At 37.6% G+C, this 24,382-nt stretch overlaps 2 protein-coding genes across 5 annotated transcripts in view; both read left to right on the top strand.

Annotated features, from left to right (window-relative positions):
• The first annotated feature begins 30 nt into the window (after positions 1-30).
• Positions 31-12,409, top strand: sp3b (Sp3b transcription factor). Of its 4 annotated transcripts, none has more exons than XM_051896450.1 (7): positions 31-717; positions 4,609-4,726; positions 7,010-7,107; positions 8,507-9,695; positions 10,752-10,932; positions 11,044-11,240; positions 11,419-12,409. In XM_051896450.1, the coding sequence occupies exons 1-7, from the start codon at positions 445-447 to the stop codon at positions 11,694-11,696; spliced, it is 2,334 nt and encodes a 777-aa protein (XP_051752410.1). In that variant the 5' UTR covers positions 31-444; the 3' UTR covers positions 11,697-12,409. The 4 variants fall into 4 exon arrangements, with proteins under 4 accessions (XP_051752410.1, XP_051752409.1, XP_051752411.1 ...); XM_051896449.1 differs by lacking the exon at positions 31-717 and adding an exon at positions 1,317-1,674; XM_051896451.1 differs by lacking the exons at positions 31-717; positions 4,609-4,726 and adding an exon at positions 6,503-6,700.
• Positions 12,410-16,252: 3,843 nt separating this feature from the next.
• dnah9l (dynein, axonemal, heavy polypeptide 9 like) overlaps positions 16,253-24,382 on the top strand; it is a 46,709-nt gene continuing 38,579 nt past the window's right edge. Inside the window, 14 exon segments of the mRNA XM_051897830.1 lie at positions 16,253-16,435; positions 16,553-16,799; positions 16,970-17,176; positions 18,635-18,819; positions 18,911-19,106; positions 19,610-19,709; positions 19,884-20,095; positions 20,204-20,276; positions 20,279-20,445; positions 20,883-21,050; positions 22,429-22,545; positions 22,701-22,838; positions 23,816-23,940; positions 24,061-24,256. Of these exon segments, the coding sequence (XP_051753790.1) occupies positions 16,554-16,799; positions 16,970-17,176; positions 18,635-18,819; positions 18,911-19,106; positions 19,610-19,709; positions 19,884-20,095; positions 20,204-20,276; positions 20,279-20,445; positions 20,883-21,050; positions 22,429-22,545; positions 22,701-22,838; positions 23,816-23,940; positions 24,061-24,256 (2,130 nt within the window). The 5' untranslated portion in view covers positions 16,253-16,435; position 16,553.

Raw genomic sequence — 24,382 nt, 5'->3', positions numbered from 1 at the left:
TGAGGGTGAGTAATTAATGACATTATTTTAATTTTGGGGTGAACTAACCCTTTAAACACTAATTTCGCGATTGTGATTCACACAAGGTGTGATTTGTGGGCATTCTACACTTCGCTGCTCTACTATTTGGATGCAGGTTAATAATGTAGACTGACAGCTCCAGAACATATTAATGGGTCATTAAATGCTATATTTTCAGTGATTTTAACAGAGGTGTTTGTGTTGGACATTATAGAAGACTGTAGTTTCAATGTTGGAGAAAACTATTTTGAGTTCCCCCCGCTATTTTCGTCTTCCGGTTTTAAAATCTACACGGGTTGTGACGTGACAAATCATTATAGTACTTCGATGACGCGTCGGTGTCTCATAATTATCATTCTATAATTATTTCTTATGACAGACATGTCAGACTGTAAAATCACGTAGTAGCTGAGGGAGGAGTTGATGGGTCGCAGGTGTTTGTTTCCGTGGTGTAAGAGTTCGAGGGTGTTGCATGGCTTTCCCCGCGATGCTGCCAGGGCTAAACTCTGGCTGCGGGCGGTTGGTTGGCCACCAACTACTGACACATCGAAATTGTTTGTATGTAGCAAGCATTTTTCCCGGGAGAGCTATGACAATTGGAGGAAGGTGGACTTCGGCCTTGCTCTTGAAGGCAGTTTGCGTCTAGGCAAAGATGCGGTACCAAGTCCTGAGGATTTTTCCATCCCTTCAAAGGCGGTATGTATATATTTTTACCATAACAGTTTTGCCTTTTTTTGTGCCAATTAAACACTCGTTATGATAATTTCTTCTTTCGTATTGTACGGAACGTATGCTTAAAGGGTCTTGAAACACTAAAAACTACATTTTCTGAAATTTTACCAGAGGTGTGTGTTGCACATCATATAGCTGTCACATGATATGTATTTGTGTCATTCACGGTTAGCTTACAAAACCATGTGTTGATGAATTGCAGCATGCATTTGTGTGAAACTGAATGCATTTAACTTTTTAATGAGAGAAATAAATAAAGCTGAATCCAGAAGCCGTTGTTTTGTTTTTGTTGAAGCATACCGTGCCCGCTTTTGTAGCATTTTTCAAAACTGGTGCTGCTGAAGCAGGGGGTTTCATGACCCTTTAATTTGTATGAAGAACATTAAAGCACGTGAATAGTCACGTTACATGATATATCGTTTTTACACATTTTAAAAAATGTTATTATTATTATCTTTGCTGCGAAGACAATGATAGACTATTTTATTACTTTTATTATAGAGGAGACTGGCCTTACCAACGGAGGAATTCAGTCTGAATTGTGATTGGTTAGACGGCATTTCACGTCATCAGTCTCAGCACGTCTCTATATTAGAGGTGGCGGCCTTTCAAACATCGGCGTTGTTAGCTCCCAGAGACATGACTCGTAAATGTCTATATCCACAATGCAATAATACAAAGGTACTGCATGGCTTCCCCCGTGACCCTGTCAGAGCTAGACTTTGGCTGCAGGCGGCAGGTTGTTGGTTGAATGTCTCCACGTATGGGAAGTATGTATGTAGCTTGCATTTTAAACCGGAGTGCTATGAAAACTTCGGACTAGTGAACTCCGGCTATGGCGGTCATCTTAGTCTTAAACAAGACGCGGTACCAACTCCCATCACATCATCTCCTAGAGTTTTACCAAATCAGCAGCTTCTGGTAAGCGTTTCCCCTTTTAAGTCTGTGTTTTGTCGGTTCAACAACACGCTCTTATTTCCCACACTGTCTGTACCCTCCCACTTTTCCACGCCCCATGATTGAGCCTTCTGTGCTTTTGAACATCTAATACTGAAATTGGCACGACACTTACCTGAAATTAATTTGCCAGGCTCTGTTTTGTTTAGTGTACTCAATCATTTTGATCCACATTCAATTTTAAACTGCTTTAACATTTTAACCTCACAAGGGTTTGATAACTAGACATAAGAAGACGACAGAGGCTTTTTGAAACAAGTACAAATAGCAATAAATACTATTTATTCTAAGTACAAATCATGTTAGATGCTATTTATAGTTGGTTCTAGTTATTTGTACCCCGTTGTGCAAATAGTCACTGCAAGTATTCATAACATTTTCTGTCTGCTAATTCTGAACAAAAATATGTGGGTCAAACTGACCTGTTCCATAAAGGGAGGACCTATAATTTCTCACATATTATGTTTACTAAATTATTATTTAGTCTCTGAAAAGCTGTAAATATGTTTTACAAGATTCTTTGGTGTTTGATATTTCTTGGCAAATTGCATGGAAACCAATGGAGGTCAAACAAACGGAGGACCAATTTTTGAACACAGCAGGAGGGTTAAGCTATAAAAAATCTTTTCCCACACCACTTTTTGATATCAAAATATGACCTAAAATATGCAGATAAAAAGAATAAGCTGTCTTTGTTTTTTAATTGTATCGAGCTTACAAAACAGTTGTGAGAGGTTTTGATACTGTTTTAACTTAAGCTATATGGCCAAATCACACAGAAATTGAAACAAAAAAGAAAGTGAAAACGAAAATACATGTTGGCTAAAAGCTATTTTGCCAATTAACATTAATGTCAGTGTGAATTGTCTTTCCTTTTTTTTTTTTTGTTGTTGTAGGTAGGACTTTAATTAATTGTATACACAGATCTCTATATATTATATTTCAGTGGTTGTATATCATTCTTTTGTTCTATGACAATGCAAATGTTTAAGTAGTGTCTCTGTTTTGGCCGGGGCACACCAAGCTGACGGTCAGCTGCTGGCCGATGGAGCATGTTGAATCGCCGAGGGGAAAAGAGATCACTCTCATTGGCTGTGACCAAGCAAGCAAATGACGAAAACTAGAGGGCACACAAAGAAGGCACTTATAAATTTACAGACTACTGTCATCTGCTGTTGTGGACAGTTATTATCTCTCACACAGGCACAGGATGTATATGCTAATTGGCTGTCAGCTGTAGTTTTTGCAGTGTGTTCAAGCACAACTTTTTTTGCCCAAACACAGCCAGCTTTTGTTGCCACTAGTTTGTTGATGTTGGTTTGGTGTGTACCGGCCTTTTGGCTGTCTACTTTTCAGTTTATTATGCATGGTAGATCAACCAAAGGTGCACTGCACTACTTCGTACTGGAGTACATTGTGTACTCAACAAGTATTTCTTTCTCTATTGGTGTGAATGATGTTGTTTCATTCAGAGTGTGAATAGGCCTTTACTTTTTTTCTTTTTTTTTTTGTAATTGTAATTTTGTGCTTTTGCAAACCGATTAGGGCTGTCAAGTAAAACGGAAGATAAGGTTGGATTGTCGTAGTCTTTTGAGATTCAAGAGTAACTGTATAATAACTGTAACTTCAAGAGTAACTGTATAACTGTATTATACAGTTTTGCTATTTCTAGTACTGGATTAGTAGCAAACTGATTTGAGTTGACTGAGGTCAAACAGACTTTCTTTTACAGAGGATGGAGGGGAAAAACAATATGAATATCATGACATGCTAAGTGCTCATTTTCAATTATAAAGTTAGATTAGTAAGAAACAAATAAACATCTAAAAGTAATTTAATCTATTAAAGTAATCCTATATGTTTTCTATAAAAAAAAATAAAATAAATCTGAGATTTCCAAACTGTCTTGATTCTCATTTAATGAGGCCTTCATCAAAACATTATTGAAATAATCCAAATTCATCCCTGGCCGGATATGTCTTTTATATTATACAAAGTCTAGGGTATTGTCACTGATTTTCGTTCACAAGCATGTTTAAGAATAAACAATGAAAATTGAGATCAATCAGAAAATCTGTTTTTACCTTTCATAAATGTATAAATACCCAACAACAACCACCACACACAGACAAAATGTTAAAGGGATGGTTCACCCAAAAATTAAAATTGTCATCATTTACTCACCCTCAAGTTGTTCCAAACCTGTATGAATTTCTTTCTTCTGCTAAACACAAAAGAAGATATTTTGAAGAATGTCGGTAACCAAACAGTCGATGGGCCCCACTGACTTTCATAGTATGAAAAAGTATGGTATGGACTATGGAATACTATGGAAGTCAATGTGATCCATCAACTGACATTCTTCAAAATATCTTCTTTTGTGTTCAGCAGAAGAAAGAAATTCATACAGGTATGAAACAACTTGAGGGTGAGTACATTTTCATTTTGGGTGAACTATCCCTTTAAGTCACAGTTGATCTAGTATGCATTTACATTTATTTATTTTTAAATGAGCAAACACTTTTGTCCATTAGTGACAAATTATATAGGCTACAATAAAAGGAAGATCAAGTTGGGCATTGTATTGCTGGACACAGTATTTGCACTATTGTGTACTGCTCATTTTGGCAAATGTAGCTCATCCGTGGATATTCCAAGCATAGAATTTTCCTACCGGGCATATGGTTGTATGCTGTTTTGAAGACAATGAAAGCTTTTATCTGCATGCTTTTATGAATTAATTTGCTGATCCATAAAGGAATGATTACATTGCTTTAAAGGGCAAAGTCTGCCTAGTAAGTGGCCACACACTCTATATAATACTGTTAAGTTCAGTTGTTTGTCTTATGCTTTGGATACACTATGCATGTTGAAATTAATCTATCTCTATACTGGCAGTCCAAGACATGTCGTGAAATGGGATGCCAGACGGAGGAGCCCAGCGCCAAAGATGATCAATGCCAAACCGTCCATGACTTGAAGCAGCGCAGCTGGAAACTTGAACTAAAGAGTGAACGTGTGTTTTACTGTTTTCTACTTGTATCTTTTTAATGGCCTTTAGTTTAGATATACTGACATCGGTGATTTGTCCATCCTTATTGTGATGTGTTATTAGGTAGATTAGAGATTTGGATGTGACTGGAATACAGAGGCTTGTGTTAGAAGCCTATGGCAGTAAGTTTTAAACATTAATGCCCCAAACAAGTAGCTATTTTAAAGGGTTAGTTCACCCAAAAATGAAATTTCTGTCATTAATTACTCACCCTCATGTCATTCCAAACCCGTAAGACCTTCGTTCATCTTCAGAACACAAATTAAGATTTTTGATGAAATCCGAGAGGTTTTTTTATCTCCCATAAAAAGCAACGAAATTACCACATTCAAGGTCCAGAGAAGTAGTAAAGACATCGTTACAATAGTCAATGTGACTACAGTGGTTCAACCTTCATGCTATGAAGCGACGAGAATCTTTTTGTGCGCAAAAACAAAACAAAAATAACAACTTTATTCAACAAATTTTCCTCTTCCTCTTTGAATAAAGTCGTTATTTTTGTTTTTGCGCACAAAAAGATTATCGCCGCTTCATAACATTGTTGATCCACTGTAGTCATGTTGACTATTTTAACAATGTCTTTACTACTTCTCCGGACCTTGAATGTGGTAATTTTGTTGCTTTTTATGGGAGATAAAAAAAAAAAAACTCAGATTTCATCAAAAATATCTTAATTTGTGTTCTGAATATGATCGAAGGTCTTGCGGGTTTGGAACAACATGAGGGTGAGTAATTAATGACAGAAATTTCATTTTTGGGTGAACTAACCCTTTAAAGTGACATCTTTAAAGGTTATCTGTAACATTACATAAGTCAGAAGCAAATATTTATTATATGAACCACAGAGCCCCATAAAATTAATCTAACAAGCAATTGTTACCATTAATGCAAGAATATATTGAAGTCATTATTAAAACATTTAGCATCCTAAATAATAGTATTACAAACTTTAAAGTAGCAAAAGAGGTTTTAGAAATCTGGGTGTCATATTTTTCAGTGCATTACAGCAATAAATGTGTAACTCAATGTGTACTCTTTATACTGGACGTGTTTATTGGACGTGAACTAAAACTTTATGTATGTTATTCTTGATAGACAAGGGACATCCAGTGGATAACGAAGTTCAACTTTGTGAACGAAATTTCCCAAACTGTATTCTCGGATTTAAAAAAAATAAATAATAACATCAGAACTATATTTTATTTTATACGTGTCATGTACGACGAGAGAGACATGAGCAGCGTGAGGCGGTAGATTATTATGATACAGTTGGGCCCTGAGGACATCCGGAGTCACAGCTGTTTCCGCAAAGCATTGTTTACCCAGGTGGGTAAACTGACACGTAAACTCAGGCACTAAAGGGCTGTACTACGGTATAAAACGAAACTAGTTAATTTTACAAATATAGCAAATGTCACAATCTAATCTTTCATCATGTGTGGGATATAAAATATTTCGTAAAACGTTTTAATGTGAAGGTAAAACAATGTTGTGACGAACTGAATATTTCACAATACGTCTACTGTAGCGCTTTCAGTGTAATGGCCACCAGAGTTGCAACTAACTTCCTGCCATACGTGAACAATTCCAGCTAGATTTCCAAAGACTCTCTCCGCATCTGCGAAGCGCACAACAAACAGGAAACGCTCGTGTCGTGAAATTGACAGACGTAAAACTTTGACCACTCGGTGTTCAGGGGGTCAAATCACGCAGCCAATCACGTCGTAGAAGAAAGGCGGGTCTTCCGTTTACGTGACGCAAATTTCACTGGTAATCTCCGAAGCCCCACCTTTTGTGTTTCCCGCACCGTCAATCAAAAATAAGAAAAAAAATCGACCCGAATCTCCGATCACAGCCCGCCTTTGATTAAAACAATCATGTTGGGAGTTTAAATGAACAGATAAACCTCCGATTTTTTACCTTTTCACGCTATGACTGGTACGTAACACTTAGCCCGATCGAAGCACAGCACCGCCGGTGAGTTTGGAGAGCCATTAGCCAAGCGAGCTAGCTCAGTGTTTAATCTTTCTCAGCAGCGACGCTAACCGTTAGCCAGCTAGCCTCACTTTAACAAAGTAAACATTTGAAAAGACTGTTGCTCAGGCAACGGGAAAGCAGAAAGAACCGCCTGATTCGTTTAAATTCCAGGCGGTTTGGCGGCTAATCTCCGCCTTTTTCGAGGTGGGAGTTCGTTGAGCATGAATTTGTTTTGAGTTTTTTTTTTTTTCTCTCGCTGTGTCTCCGTAGCCCCAGAACAGCCAGCGAAACAGCAGGAAATGGCTGCCTTGGACGTGGACAGCAGTCAGAGCGACTTTCTGCAGCCGGCCAGCGGCGCCCAGGACCAGGTATGAAATTCCCCTGTTGGTTTCTCGCTTCCCCGGCGCTGTCTTGCGGGGTGTTGTGGTGTTTTGGTGAAGTTCACACGTTTTAAATATAGGGGAAAAGTCGAACACTTCCTGTGAGCCTTCGCTTTGTACGGCCACCCACTTTCTTACCCATTTAAACCCGCCCATTGTGGGTCGGACAGACTCGCCACCGTCGCCTTGCCCGCTTTACCTGCGGTGATCCCGGGTCACCCCCACGATAGGGGAGGACCCCTCCGCCGGGAAAAGCCTCCACCCCTACCCAGGCTGTCACATATCTTCCACAGCTCCACCATTCCCCCTGGAGCGGCTGCGTGCACAGAAGCTCTTTGTCACCTTTTGTCATGTGCACTTGGCTTTTGAAATATTACAGATAATTTATTTGCCTTTTTAATGACCGATGTACAGCTTGAAAGACGTTATTGTTTGCTATTAAATAGACAACTGAACCAAAACCCTGAATAACACCCTAAAACAATAAATGCAGGTTGAAATGGGAAAAAAAAAAAAAAAAAAAATCTAAATGCATGTTTTAGATGTTACTGTAAACAATACATCTGTTCTTTTCTGTTTTGACTTAATAATGTTTAATTAAAATGTTATAAATAGAGCTTCCAGGGGGGAACGTCAGACTTCTCCCAATGCATGTGTGTTCATCTGCCTCCATTTTTGAGTGCAACACCCACATCTCAAGCAAAAACTTATGGATGGAATCAAGACTTTGTCCTACTTTTTTTTTTTTTTTTTTTTTTTCTTCCTTCCTTCGATAATTTGTTACATTTGGATGTACATCACAATACGGAAGAAAAGATCTGTCACCACTTGCATTTCATCGCAAGTTTAAGTACTATGTTTAATGTTGAAAGTTCCTTTTTGTGTTTCAACTTTATCCTCACTGAGCTCTGATACTTTATTGGATTTTGTGCATAAATGGTTTATAATGTCTTTATAACATTGGGGGATTATAGTAAATGCTTATCATAATACAACTTTATTGTATATTGTTTTTCATGCTTTTCTATTTACTTATTTTTTATCTTTGATTAGGCCCTTTAACACCAAGGACGATAACTTTATCTGTAAAGTTTTAATAATCGCTCTAATTGTATTAGAATAGTGAAGTCCACACCACAGCTATGACAACAACGTCCCAGATAGGAATAATAATAATTGGAATAACTTTCAGAATGACCGCTAATTAGAATCCACTCGACTTTAATGAGATTAAAAAAGCGGCAGGCAGCTGCAGCTCATGTTTATTATAAATGGAACATTGTTGTGAACGGACCTTTAGACTAAATGTTGTGAAATGTCTGTGTATATGGTCAAATTTATCGTTAAGTATTAGTACTAATATCATAGTTTTATCTCCACTCCACAGCAGACCACAGACCTCACGGCCATCCAGTTAACGGGCTCCTCTGATCGCTGGGAGGTTCTAACGCCTGTGAGCTCAGTGAAAGACGAGCCATCAGTAGTGCAGGTACCCAGCGGAGGGCTTCTGGGCAGCAATGGGCAATATGTGGTGCCACTACAGACTATGGCAGGGCAGACTCAGCCTGTTTTTGTGACAGCTGGGGTAGATGGCACCAGTGCTAATGGGGTGCAATACCAGGTCATCCCTCAGCTCCAGGGGACGGATGGGGCTTCACTAAGCTATGCAGCACCCACTGCAGACGGAAGCACGCTTGGCACTGACATTGCTATCCTTCCGGATGGAACGCAAGGCATTGCCACCAATGCTAATGACCTTCAGGGCCTACTGAGTCAAAGTGGGCACGTGCAGCAGATACCCACCGTCTCATTGGCCGGCTCAGGGTTTGGCACGCAGGGCCAGGTTGTCGCTAATATGCCGATGGGGCTGCCAGGCAACATCACTTTAGTGCCGATAAATAGCTTGAGTAACGTGGATCTCGAGTCTCTGGGATTGGCTGGGGCTCAGACTATAGCGACAAGCGTTACCGCAGATGGGCAGCTCATCATGACCGGTCCCACCACCTCAACAAGCGATAACCAGGGTGAAAGCGGCAAATGCACAGAGCCACTTAACGCCAATGACGCTAACGCTAATGCCTTTGTGCCAACCTCCACCTCTTCCACGACTACATCACTTCCTGAGACAATAGACGGAACTGGAGTTCTCACCCAAGCCACTGCGGTATCAGCCGGGCAGCAGGATCCATCTTACATCCAGCAGAACCATACGTCTGGTGGCGAACCGGTGGTGCAACTCTTACCAGCGCAGACGGCGGATGGAACTGCGCAGACACTACAAAGCGTGCAGCTGTTGAATGCTGGTACGTTTCTGATCCAAGCTCAAACCGTCTCTCCTACCGGCCAGATCCAGTGGCAGACCTTTCAGGTTCAAGGAGTTCAGAATCTGCAGAATCTGCAGCTGCCGTCTGCTGGTGGCGTCTCATCTCCCCAAATTACCCTCGCCCCAGTGCAGACCCTTTCTCTCGGGCAAACTGGCACCACGGGCGCAGTGGGGCAGATCCCGAACCTTCAGACAGTCACGGTCAACTCCGTTGGTCAGTACCAGCAAGATGAGAACACAGAGAGCCACTCAGGTATGCAGGAATACACAGACTTCATAGAGATTAAAAAAAAAAAAAAAAAACTATGCTCCTCTCTAAAAATGTCATCTTCACTGAAATAGCTTTTTGCAAGCACAATCTCTGAATTCCTCATCTAGTAATAATGAATGACTAGAAAAGTCAAGAGTGTGGGAACCGTGTTTGAATTAAAAGATTAGTTCACTTTAAAATGAAAATTATCTCAAGATTTACTCAACCTCAAGCCATCCTAGGTGTATATGGCTTTCTTCCTTCTTGATGAACACAATCGGAGTTATATTAATAAATATCCTAATGCGTCCATGCTTTATAATGGCGGTGAACCAGGGCAACGAGTTTGAAGCTCAAAAAAGTGCATCCATCTGTCATAAACGTACTCCACACGGCTCCGGGGGGTTAATAAAGGCCTTCTGAAGCGAAGCGATGCGTTTGTGTAAAACAAAATATCCATATTTACTAAGTTATAAAGTAAAATAGATTGTTGCGTCAGTTAAGCTTTTTTTCGTAAGTTTAATAGGGAAGGCGTAGGACATAGTGCAAGAGTTTTGAACTGCGAGAGGCCTTACGCTTTCTTCATAAGTTGAATACTGAAGACAGTCTGGCAGAAGCTAGATATTTTGCTTTGTAACTTTATAAATATGGATATTTAAACCCATCGCTTCGCTTCAGAAGGCCTTTATAAACCCCTTCCGGAGCTGTGTGGAGTACTTTTATGATGGTTGGATGCACTTTCTTGAGCTTCAAACTCGTTGGCCCCATTCACTGCCATTATAAAGCTTGGACACGTCAGGATGTTTATTAATATAACTCCCGATTGTCATCTGAATGAAGAAAGGCCATATACACCTAGGATGACTTGACGGTGAGTAAATCATGGGGTATTTTTTTTATTTTATTTTAAAGTGAATTATCCTTTAACTTAAGTCATTAAGTTGGTCTTTACAACTTTTTTTAATAAATTGTGTACCTGCCAGTTGTTTTATTTTGGGGAGGCTCTTTGATTGTTTTGGAGTCTGTTTTAAAAGATTCTCTCTCTCTCTGTTTTTGCAGATATTCAAATTAAAGAGGAGCCAGAGTCAGATGATTGGCCAAATTCCACCCTGAACACCAGTGATTTGTCGCATCTGCGTGTGCGGTTGGTTGAGGAGGATATGGAGGGAACAGGCCAAGAGGGAAAAAGACTACGCAGAGTAGCCTGCACTTGCCCCAACTGCAAAGAGGCTGGAGGAAGGTAATGTACATGTCGATGCAGAAGCACTAGTTCTGTTTTAACAGCCAAATTCACCGGTTGTGTATTTTTTTTTTTTTTTTTTTAACACTTTAAAATTGTGTGTTATTTCAGAGGTTCAAGTATGGGAAAGAAGAAACAACACATTTGTCATATCCCTGGGTGTGGTAAGGTGTACGGTAAGACGTCTCACCTCCGAGCTCACCTGCGTTGGCACTCAGGAGAGAGACCCTTCATTTGCTCATGGAGTTACTGTGGCAAGAGATTCACCCGCAGCGACGAACTCCAGCGTCACCGCAGAACACACACAGGTATGGGCACAGGGACTGTTGGATCTGGAATTACATCATATATATATTCTTTGGACTCGATTATTTTGATCCAACATTTGCTGTATATTTTGCTTGCTTCTCCAGGGTAATAGACTGAGTAGTAGTTCTAGAGGTTGACATCAGACATGGCTTTACATTTTTTATTTTTGTTTTTCAGGAGAAAAGAAGTTTGTGTGTCAAGAGTGCTCGAAACGTTTCATGCGCAGCGACCATTTGGCCAAACACATTAAAACTCACCAGAACAAAAAAGGGCTAAACTCCAACACTGGGGCAGGTCAGACAGAAGCTGCCGCCCCCTCGGACACCATCATCACCGGGGGTGGAGCCACTCTCATCCTCACCAATTTGCAACAGGCTGGCACCCAGGACCTCCTTTCAAACTCCGACCTCCCACTCCAGTTGGTCACTGTGTCTGCCAGCGAGGTCATGGAGTGACCAAAATCATGCCCACTTTCACAGCTTGTCTGCTTTTCACTATCAATTTTTATATATATATGATAAAAAATATATATATATATTATAAATATATATATTTTAAAAATGACTTATCCATTTATGTTCAATAGCAGTCTTTTGTACAAACAAGGCAAAAAATGACATTAAACGTGGTTCCAGTTTCCACCGACACACACACACGCACACACACACGCTCATATTATGAACTCGTGCTCATACACAAATACATACACAGAAATGCCTTATTTTGTATCATAATCTGTAGTATAAAATGCTGGAGTTGCATGTGTTTTTACTTTTGCTCATGTATATGTTCAGGGGACGATCATTTGAGAGAGTGTGATTGTGTTATGGTACACGGAAAAGCCCGGATGTGTGTGAGTGATGACAGTGAGACTGTTCTGTAAGAATGACAGCAGGAGAAGGACACAGTCTGCTGTGAGGGAGACTTACTCATGATCTGTCCATTTTTATCCTCCCCTCTCGGCTGGCCTTCGTCCAAATGTGTCTTCACTCTTTGCTTTTATTTTTATTTGATGTCATGTTAGTGGTCTTTGCGCCCTCGGTCACGTGTCCTCTGGATCTTGTTCGAGGATCTTCTGATTTCATTGTTCTGCTGCCCACATGCAACTCGAACAAGACATCAGGTGGCAGAGTCAAACAATCGTGTAATAAACTTTATTTTTCTTGTATCGTTGTTCTTATTGCTCTCCAGATTATCATGTAACATTCATAATGTATCTTCCATTTCTTTTTTTGTTTGTTTTCTTCAGCCCCAAGCTGTTTATAGCCACAATTTATGTAGTCTAATACTGATTCTGTTGTATCAAAGACTCCTCGTTTGATTACTTTTTAAACGTGTAAAATTTGATGTTACTTTTGTACAACTTTTTTTTTTTTTTTTTTTTCAAATGGAAAACAATTAAAGTCAGAAAACTTCCTATGACTCTTCATAACTACATATATATATATGCTTCAAATTTTTGGTGTTGGTATGTATGCACTGAATGAGAGAATTAACCATATGCCCATTATACCTCATAATACTGGCTTTTTAAAATAGCATACTGCCATACTACTATTTGCACAGTATTTAGATTACAGAGTGCACCTGGATGCCTTACATTGGAGAAACCAAAATATTTAGTATACAACAGAGAACACTCAGTTGAGTATACTGTATCCCACAATGCAATGTGTCCAAATTGATTTACATTTCCAGTCTGATGAATGTCCCATAAGTAATATTAGCTGTCATATTTTTACATTTACATTTTTGGTACACTTTTATATAATGGGATTAGTTTGATTAAATTAATAAGTTAATGAAAATATTTTTATTTCTGAGATACCTAAGATTGTTTACTGTTATTTACTGAATTGAACATTGTTGTAGCATATAGCTGTTTAAAATGTTTGTAAATGTGTGCTCACTGATTATAATAAAGTAGGCAGTATACAGTCTATACTGTGCAGTATTCTGTAAGTACGCTAGTATTTTTTTCTGGACACTGCTTCGTTGTATTTCACAGAACTGCTAGGTTATGTTTGGAATTGAATATTCGTAGTTTTCTCTATACTGAATACTGCACAGTATATACTAAGTACGTACTGCCCACTACTTTTAGCCACGTACACACTGCACTGCAGCTAATTTCGGTTGTCAGATTTAGTACTTAATCTTGTTCTGTACACACACTGTTCAGTAATTTACGGGAGTGACAACCGCATTTACAAAAATACTACGCAGTGTGTGCGGAACCAAACTAAACAACTACTTGTTAATGACGTATGACGTCAGGAGAATTAAGAGGTGACAGGGTGACGGACGAGGGCTGCATCCGAAAACTGGAAAATGCTGCCTTCGGAGGACACATTCCAAGGTAGGAAGGCATCAAGGCACGTCCGAATCCAATGTTGGCTTCACTTCCCGTCTCCTGAGATACCTTCATCTGATCGTTTTTTGAAGGCAACATAGATGTATCCTTCGCTGCCGTTAATATCCCACAATCCCGTGCTTTCCATTCTGACAGTTGAGTTAAAAAATAAAGATGGCGTCTGAAAGTTGCGGTTGGTGGTCAGTTTGTGTATAAATGTATGTTTTTGACCATTGTTTTCCACTTTTGATGTCATTTCTAGCGCGAAGTTACTATTGTAGTAACGATACTTAAATATTCACTTAGTTAGCACCAAAGCTAGCGCTATTTTGCTGTAGATCATTAAACCATTACCGCTGCCTCAGAAGTCTGTCCGAAATCAGTTTCGTGAGGTGCCTTCGTGCGTAAACGCTACCTGCAAAGTCATTATGTAGCCCCGCCCCTTTTCTTTGCGCTCGTTTGACTTCCGGTTTGTATTTCCACATTCTTACGTATTTATGAATAAACTGCTCGTTTTAAAATCTTCCCGGTCTACTGACATTTGTTAAGACATCTGTTTTAAACATTACAGTGCTCATGAATCATGATAACTTTTGTTAACTCAACAATAAGTAAACCCACTTCACCAGTTAATTATTCTTTGACAGCGAAATATACAGGGCTACCGTAAAAACGGAAGCTCAAAGACAAAATTCTAAAGATGGTTGGTCAAATTATAAATGTATATGAAATGAATATATTTACATATATGGAGGCACACATATGTTAAAATACTAAAAAGGAGCATTAATTGAATATTTGAATATATGTTTCAAAATAGATTTACATATATATATATATACAGAAAAATAATATATTAACAAATATTAGAAATTAATATATGCACACATATTGCAAATTAATGCATTCACATAGATGGATATCTAAACTTATTTACATATAAAGGAAATAAATATATGTAAATATTTCCAAAAATATATATTTACAAGTTTAATATATGTGAAAAATATTAAAAATGAGCCAACATCAAATATTAAAATATATTTTTAATAAATATTTCAAAATATATTTGCATATAAAGTATAAAATCTAAAAAAAAAGAGGTTTGCACTTTGAAAATTTACATTTATGAATGTGATATTTGGCTAACAGAAAAATAAGGTTTATAAAATAAATATCATTTTTCTTTTCACATTCATGAAAGCCAAAAATGACATTTCTGTATGTACATTTAAAATTTGGATTAACATAACATTTAATAAAGTCACAAATGTCACACCAAAATGTCAGTGTGTGAGAGCAATTCCAAAATAAAAAATGTAAAGTATTTTCAGGTTTCTCTAAACAAAAAGAACAGAGGGTATTAATATCATTCTTAAGTCTTCTGAGAGAGCACTTATCTGGGTAAAACCTTTGAATTAGCTTAAAAGCTATTTCTCTCATTTTGTTAGTTACCAGATACTAGTGAGGTAATGTCCAAACTTTTTTCCAGGGAATGTCACTTACAAGTCCATTCCAGTAAGAAATTACATACGGCATAGAAACAGATTCCTCCTGAAACAAGACTCTAATTTTCTTATTGTTTTTTGATTTAGATGAAGAAAGGCACTGTTTACCTACAAATGTTTTACATAGATCCACTGAGTGACAAAAAGATGAAAAAGAAAACCCTTTAAAAAGCATAAGAACTCCTTGTAGCACTGCATCAGCCACAATCGCAAATTCTTTTGGAGTAACAGGAATTCCATGCTTTACTAAGAACTCAGAATAATTAAAAAAATTCCACCATTCTGATTAAAAAGTTGAGATACAAAAATAATTCCATTTTTAAACCATCTATCAAAGAAAATAGATTTATGTTTGTACAGTAGGTCCTTATTATTCCAAATTATATGTGAGTGAGGTGTAAAATTGTGTTTAAAAATGAGGGACCAAGCTAATAAGATTTGCCTATGAAAAAGGGATCATTTGATAGGGATTTTCATTATGCTATAAGTACAGGTTAATAAGAATTTTAAACCACCTAGTTTTGAAAAAATGACATTAGGGATCAAATTCCAGATAGATGCGGGCTTATTAATAAAGTTATTTATCCAATTTATTTTAAAGGTGTTGTTTAAAATGGTAAAATCAAGAAAATTTAAACCCCCCTTCTCAATGGTGTTAATTTACGTTACTTCTGTATGGGCCCCTTTGTTTTACATTTTACAATTTGACCTCTGATTATGAGTCTGTACAATTATATGGTTTACTGCCACCTAGACTAAAAGGTCAGTTCTTCATAGAAACCTTTTGCGGACATAAAACTTTGGCGTCAGTAGAGGGCAGTGTGCTACTTCCAGTTAGTGACAGCAAAGCACATTATTTTAAACGTGTGAGCGCCACGGGCTGCTGTCGTTTTAAGTTGCTATTATTTTAATTTATCTTCTGTATGTGCTTCAGAACTATGAATCAATATTAAATACATGTGTATTACATGAACGACGGTGCATTAGATAAGCTTAAACTATCCAGCTGGATGTGTGGGTATCAGGTTATACAGTTTGTCTATGCAAAAGTGCACCTGATACCTTTGCTGGCTTTTCCAGTGCACACTCAGGTTTCATTAGCACCAGGTGTGTGCTTCTCTCACACAGTGTGGGTACAGATACACAAAAGCTTTTGACCATGTTGCCATAGTGGCCTGACTCCACAGGAGGAGTTCAGTTTCTCTCCCCCACTGGAGAAGAAGGCAAAGGACGACCCAGTGTGTGGGACATCATCCATTTTTGTGATGGAAAGATACTGATGATATAAAAACATCAGGATCAGACTCAGAAAGCTGATAGAAGTCTGCTAGAGGTGAGAGATTTGATACCATAATATGATAAAGTCTTAGGTTGGTAGATTTAAATGGACAATTTACCCTGAACTTCATGGCATGAGTAGTTCCCCTCTTTTCTTTCGTGTCTCTCTCAGCATGGCTGAGGCCGGTGTGCGTGTTCCTTCGGATCAGGTGAAGATGAGCGCCATCTCTGATGAGCGAGTGGACTTCCTAAGGGAACAGGCCTTCACCGTTCTACGACTCAAAACAGACAAATGGAACCGTTTTATTGGATTGGAGGAGAATCAGAGGGCTCTGCTTGACTTCCTGGACCAGGGCTGGCGAGAGTATCTCATTTTGTTTATGGGACCAGGAGGAACTCTTCATGCAGGAGATGAACAGGTGAGTATATCAAATAGACTAATACACACTCATCTTCAATGTCGGGACTAACAGAAAGAGCAATCTGCCTTGCTTTGTTCTATGTGTGGCATTAGGATGTCGTGTAGCATTTCTTCTGGAAGTGTCTCTCATGTTCAGTGCACTGATTGGCTTTTGGTATTCGAAATAAGTCATCACTTGTTTCGAGTGCTTTCGCTTCTGAAAGCACTACACCCGTCTTTTCCTCCCCAAAGAGCTCCTCTTCCTGGAGGACCAAGCTTCTGTGTGTGCTTAAAAAAAAGAAGGGTGTCATCTCTAAAACCACCTTTAGGACCCAGCTCTGGCTTGGAGAGGTTGCAGCACAACCCATGGACCACGCTCCTGTGCTCATCTCTCAGGTAACCAGAAGTCTTTCAGGCCTGTTGCGTCTTTTAGAATAGAATGGAAAATTGGAAAAATCGATCTATCGATATATATATGTATGGATCATTGACAAATAAGGTTTTTAAAAGTGTAAAAAAAGTTTATTAAGTGTTAACAATGAGATTATGTGGTTTTTATAATCAATTAACACTGCTTTTGTCATTTTTTACAAGATGGACAAAATTTGTCACCAAAAAGTCATTTGGTTTAACCAAAATTTTGGTTTTACCGAATGACACTTTTGGTAGCTAGTTTAGCTAGCTAGTTAGTTAGCCTGCTAGCTAGCTAGCAAAAGGACAATCAAACGTTTTATATTTAGTACAAGTTTTTAAAATATTACAACATTTTCCATGTTTTATAGCGGTTGTACCGAATGACCTGATGTTTCGGGACATGCGTATGAGCAAATGAAAAAATGGATTTTTCAAATAGTTAAGAGAGAGTTAGTTACTTTGCTTCATGACCATGTGGTCCTGTGCAGGTGTCTGAATGATATCACATCCTGTCACATGATACTGACCGCATGACTTGATCCAAAATGGTCCCTTTATATTGGTTACTCCGAATGACATCAATGAAATTCATTTATCCGGACATTCTTTCTCATAACAAAGCAGCGACTTCTACACATAATTTTAATACCATTTTGCATTATGTTGATGTATGATGTTACAAAATCATGCCAGAATAAAAAATATATACATTTATTACATTTTAAGATATTTTAATCACTAATGAAATGGCTGTATTGGCCTTTGGACGGTTAAACCGAATGAACTTTTGACACATCAAAATCTTTAAAATACCTTTATATGTAGCAAAATATAATTAAAACCTTTTGGATTCAATAAAAGAGATCTAGTTGTACTACCTTACATACTTTGGATGTCATATCTATGTTTTTTATTATTATTAAGGCCTTTGGACAAAAAAAAATGACGTCATTGACCCCCATATATATATATATATATATTATTGTCATTTTTCTTTTTTTAAATGTCTTTGTTTATTTTAAGTAATATTTGTTTATATATATGTTATTATTATTTTATATATATATATATATATACACACACACACACACACATATATATATATATATATATATATATATATATATAATTTATTATTTAGATATATATATATATATAAACAACTATGTACATATATATATATATATATATATATATATATATATATATATATATTAGTACTTTGACTTCAGCTTGTTTTATTTAAACTAGTAGTTATTTTTCATTTTCTTTTATGTTTTTCATCTAATATTTTATTTTCAATTAATAAAATACATTTTTAATAGTTTTAGTTTTAGTTAACAACACTGATTGGAGGTAGGCCATCCTATACAAAAGTTTGACGGAAGTGAAATCATAATAACTCAGAAATCCTCAGTCAGTGAGTGCATGTATCTGTAGGTGTTCGTCTCAGTACTGGGAAGTCCCCTGAATCAGTCCGCCTGGCCCCGGGTGGTCGGTCAGGACATTTGCAGGCACCTTGAGCATCTGCGCAGTGAAGCAGTCACACTGAGAGGGCGAGCACAAGGACGAACGCTACTGCCCCTGCCACTGTGTGTGGAGAGAAAAGACGAGCAACAGCTCAGGTGTGACTGTGTGTCTGTCAATCATTCAGTCATCTTTCTTGAACATTTTAGTTTGTGATATCATGTAACATTTATGTGTGTGTTTGTGTAGCTCGGATTCCTGTCTGATTGACAGGGCATTACTGTACTCCATTGAGACCATGGTGATCCAGTGGTGTCAACTGATGTTCTCTGTGCTGCAGCGGGACTCGTCTAAGCTCCTGCACCAGGGGGACCACCCAGGCCCCACAGTGGAGCTCAGTTTCTGGACTAAACAGAAAGAAAACTTACTAGGAATACAGAAACAGGTGGAAATAAAGTCAATTTCCGTGTGTATGCAGAGTTTAGTGCTTGCAAGACAAAAATAATTTTCTGCTGTTAATTCAGCTCAACTCATTAAAAATACAATCTTAAATATTTTCATTCTTTGGAGATGATTGGTCGGTTTTCAAAATATAAAAAAACACCAGTGATTGTATGTAATATTTAACTTTGCAGATGTTGTTTATGCTCGAACAGCAACATTACACACTAACTAAAGTTTAAAAAGTGAAATCATAATCAAGGACCCCTTTAGTCAAATATCTAGGTTATATGATTTTTAATCAGTCTCTCTCTTTCTCCCTCTCCCTCCATCCATCTAACTTCACAAACTAATGTTTACCAAAAATCTACAATATTAATGCGAGTACTGGTATTTCCTTTTGAAAATGTGAATCAATTGTCATTTATTACAACCTAATTTTATGTTTATTTTAACATTTAAATTGACTGAATTTAAATTGAATCCAACTCTGGTTTATTTGTGCAGCTGCAGAACCCAAAAGTTGATCAGGTGCTGGAAATTCTGCGGAGGATCAAGAGCAGTTACTATGCTTCCTTTTATGACATTATTCAAAAAGTCAACCATGGTAATCACATCTTAAATGTGTACAGACACAACTTGACATTGATGTAAACTGCATTATATGTATGTTTTTACTTGTATAACAGTGTGGCCTTGTAGTTCAAATCTAGGCTGGTAAATGAAAGCTTGTAGGTTCAAATCCCACATTCACAGCTACTTTCTACCCTCTTTTTTCTAGCGGTGATGGAGGCAGAGGACATAGACCTACACTTGAGGACCTTACGGCGGCCCATAGCTGCGTTCGAGGAACGGAGCTTCACTGATCTGGAGCCTCTGATTCCCGCTCTGTTTCACACACTCGCTCTCATCTGGACACACTCTCACTTCTACTGCCGCCCACCACGCATCGTCACACTACTCACAGAGTTCTGCAACCTACTCATCGACAAGGTGCTTTTGTTTGTTTGCTTATGTGAATTCTTATTAACTTCTTATCTGAATTATTTTGTATGATGTGAAGTTTATATAATGTGTGTATGTGTACATATGGTTCTGCAGGCGTCTGTGTATCTAATTCCTGAGGAGCTCTTCAAAATGGAATTAGAGGAGGGTATGGACCGGGTTCGGAAGGCCATCAGGTGTTTTGGACATTCAAGCGCAGTTTTCAGCAGCACAGAGACAAACTGACACCCACTGGACCCTATAGCCGCCCAGGACTTACGGTCAAACCGTGGGACTTTCCCTCTGAGCTTGTGTTTCACCGCACTGACTGCATCATGGAGAGACTGCGCATGATTGAGGTGTGTGTGCACAAATCCATCCCCACTGAAAAAAGCTCAGTATATAATTTAGTATTTTTCTGATCTTGACTTTGGCGTAAAAAAAAAAAAAATCATGAAAAATCCAAATGTTTGTCACAAGAAACAAGCATGACAAGATTGTAAAATTAAACATTAATGCCCAATGTACTCCTTCACACAGAGTTTGTAATATTGTTTTGTGATGATCTGTTGTTATAATATTTAGAGGTTAGGCCGTTTGGCAGTGCCGTTGATAAATAAAATAAAATAAAATAAAATAGCTTAAATCATTTTCTTTTTTTTAGTGCATGACATTTAGGTCTTTGGTTGTGTTAGTTTTGGTAAAGTCAATGAATAGACCATTATTTTTTCCTTCACTTAAAAAAAAATCTTGGTTTTTAAGCATTTTTAAATTAATCACTGTGTTGCTCTTTCAGGAGTTGTTTGCCTCAGCTCTGGACTTTCTAAAGCTGGAACGGATTGAGCTGGGCGGCTCTAGAGGGAAGATTCTCAGTGAGATGGTGTACAGCATGAACGACGAGTTCCTGGACAGCTGGAGAACTCTGAGAGAGAGCAAATATGACCCACTTGACTACAACAATAAGGTATATAATATTGTGAAATATTATTACAATTTAGCTCTTGTGCATCCTTATGGACATTTTTTTTTTCTTTCCAGTTTTTTTTTTTTTTTATCATTTTGTCTGTGTTAATGCCAACTGCACAAATTTTGGCTCAGGTGTGTATTTTTATTGGAATTTTACTATTTTACCCCCATTTCCTTTAATAAATCTATCTACACTAGGTACACAAAATAGTTCCATTTAGGACCTTAAGGACAAAAATGTCCCCACTGAAACCCATTAAAACTGCAGTTTTTATTCCTAGGGCCATTTAACTATAAAATGATGCAATCTTTGTTCATAGGCTTTCATTAAGGTTTCAAAATTAAAATTTTGACTTTTTTACCAAATGGTGCCATTTTCTCAAGTTTGGCCTATAAAGCAAATGCTCGCTTTATTCCTTCTGCTTCTGCATATTATAGAGCCAGTTGGATAAATTATGCAGCTGTAATTGTGTTGGTGTGTTGGTATAGATGTCAAGTGTGGTTTATATGTGTGCATTAAAAGAATTTTGTGTTTTTGTGCATGTAATATTTGAGAGAGAAAAACTACTGCAAATCACATATCCAACCGCTGTGTGTACCAACTTTACTGGCATCTAATGGGGAAAATTTGGTACTGTGCCAAAACAAAATCTTACTGAAAGCTCATTTTTTTGAGATATCAACCTCAAATTTGGAACACAACTTATTTAGATTTATGGTTTTGATTATCTAGCAATTTTAGAGTTCAACATGTTTCATAAAATATATATTTTATATAAAATAATGTTCATAAATAATTTTCATAAACATAAACCTCTGTAACATTTTTCTTATTTCACTTTTTAAACTTTTTTTTTTTTTTTTACTTCAGCAATAATCTGCCATGGGTCTTCTTTAAAATGAGACCAAACTTAAGTCTGTGCTCCAAAGCTTCAATTTTTTATGCAAGTTTTTGGACATGCACATGTTTGTCCTCTTTGGACCTATGTGTAACTGTTTTAATTGACACACAAGGATTATAAGGACAGTCATTTCTCCAGTCTTCAGTGTCACATGATCCTTCAGAAATCAGTCTAATAGCCTATGCTGATTTGCTGTTCAAGAAACATTTCTTATTATTATCATTGTTGAAACTATGACACATGATATAGAAATAGAAATCTTTTATTACGCTATGAATATCTTTACTTTATACTTTCATTTTTGACAATTTTTTTCAATGCATCCTTGCCGAATAAAAGTACCAGTACTTTAAATAAAAAAAATAAAAGTAAAAAATAAAATAAAAAATCTTACTAACCCCAAACTTTTGTACAATAGTGTATGTGCTCACATTCATATATATGTACAATCACACTCTCCTTGGTTTTTTCTAGGAATTTGTGTGTGACTATAATCGATTCATGGAACAGAACAGAGACTTTGACCAGAGACTGGGAACAGTAATAAACTTGGCCTTCCAACACTCCCCAGGCTTAGAGTCTGCTTTTAAGGTATCACACACATACACACAGAGGCTCCGTAATGAGGGAATAGACTTGCATACAGTCTGCCAAACACAAACACAAGACTTTACTCTTTAGTTACATGAGTGTGTTTGCAAAAATCCTCTCTTTCAGTCTCTAACAGTGAAAACCTGTGTCTGTAGCTCCTACAGATCTTTGGTACTCTGTTGGAGAGGCCGAGGGTTCACCAGCTTTTTGCTCCAAACTACTCTCAGCTGCTGGTCATGTTCCAGGAGGAGGTAAACCTCTGCCAGCACATGCTGGACACCCAGAGAGAGAGGGTTTGTATGACTAATAATTTATATGACTAAGTAAAATTTGGGAGAATTTCGAAATGTGTTTTAGTAGCGATTGGCGCTTTCAAAACATTGCTTCGTGAAGCTTCGAAAGCTTTATGAAACTTTTTTTTTTCTCTCGAATCAGCGGTTTTGAGAGCATTCTGATTGTTTGGCACTAGAGGGCGTTGAAGGTTCACCAAATTAGCGCCCTCTAGTGGTGAACCGTCAAAACGTTTATCCTTTTAATGTCTTCATCCCTATTTTTTTTACGTTTTCGCTTTTGTGCTCCTGACAGGTGCTTCTTTCCATCCATCCTGTTCTTTCTGTAATTTGAAGTGACGAGAGAGCATGCTCATGTTCACTTCTTACTTTCTATAATTCACAGATTTTAATTTTAATTTTATTTTTCTACAATATAAACTAAAACTGAAACTAAACTTAAAACCTTAAAAAACATTTTCGGTACTTAATAAAATATTTCAATGTTATTTGATGTAATATAAATGTTAACTAATGAATTATTTCATTTTCTTATTAAACATCAAAAGAAAAAAAAAACATTCATCTGGAAGAAGGGGGCCCAAAATTATGTCTTGCATACCCCCCATTAAATCTCTTCTTGATTATGTTATGAATTATATAACAGCTAGTTCTGGCATGATCAGGATTTTTCTGTTACTCTTTCTGTAGGTGTTACATCATTGCACCAGTAGTTGGCGACAAATGAGTAGTTGTCTGTGAATCGTTGTGACAGTGAATCAGTGAATCATCATTCATTCAAAATAATTGATTCAGTCAGCAATAAAACACCACTGTACAAAGAAAATAACGTTACATGAATACGAGGCACGTGACTGGCTGTTGGTTGTATCTAGCAGTAACATTATAACACCGCAAAATATGAATGCTATCAAGCAAGGCGCTTAACTTCAAGTTTCATACTCACTGACTTTTGTGCTGTTGTTTGTGTTTCTGTGCAGCTGAGGAACGGCTGTCCCGTCCTTGGTAAAAACATGCCAGCTGTTGCTGGTAACCTGAAATGGTCTCAAGAACTCAGAGAACGGATCCTGTCAAACCGCAGTAACCTCAGCCAGCTTACACATATGTAAACAACACATCACACATGTACAAGACTCACATAAATACACATACATTTGCTTCTGGTGCCATATTTAATGTAATTTATGCAGTACTGTCTGTGTGTGTGTGTGTGTGTGTGTGTTAGGCCATTGGACAGTCCTGAGGCACAACAGGTGTTGCAGGTGTGTGAGTGTGTATTGGAGGTTCTGGATAAGATGGATGAAGAAATCTACACTAATTGGAGTGTTGGTTTGGACGAGTTGTGCCACACACATCTGAATGAACCACTGCTGATATTGGATGAGGAGAGCAGCTTTTACAGCGTGAACTTCAACCCTGCTGTAAGAAACATTCATAAACTCACATTTTTCCCTCTTACTTCTATTGTTCTTAAATTTGGCCAAGTAAGCTATCTAGATCTGCTTACTAAGAATCCTTTTTTTATTGTAGGATGTCCCTGAATTATT

Source organism: Ctenopharyngodon idella, chromosome 6 (genome assembly GCF_019924925.1).
Source record: "Ctenopharyngodon idella isolate HZGC_01 chromosome 6, HZGC01, whole genome shotgun sequence".
Lineage (NCBI taxonomy): Eukaryota > Metazoa > Chordata > Actinopteri > Cypriniformes > Xenocyprididae > Ctenopharyngodon > Ctenopharyngodon idella.
Note: the sequence above shows the minus strand (reverse complement) of the source record. Positions and strands in the feature narration are given on the sequence as shown.

Coding starts and splice junctions, on each gene's coding strand:
- sp3b (XM_051896449.1), top strand. CDS start 1,393: ATGACTCGTAAATGTCTATATCCACAATGCAATAATACAAAGGTACTG. Junction 4,727..7,009: donor ACTTGAACTAAAGAGTGAAC/GTGTGTTTTACT, acceptor GTGTCTCCGTAG/CCCCAGAACAGCCAGCGAAA. Junction 7,108..8,506: donor CCAGCGGCGCCCAGGACCAG/GTATGAAATTCC, acceptor TCCACTCCACAG/CAGACCACAGACCTCACGGC.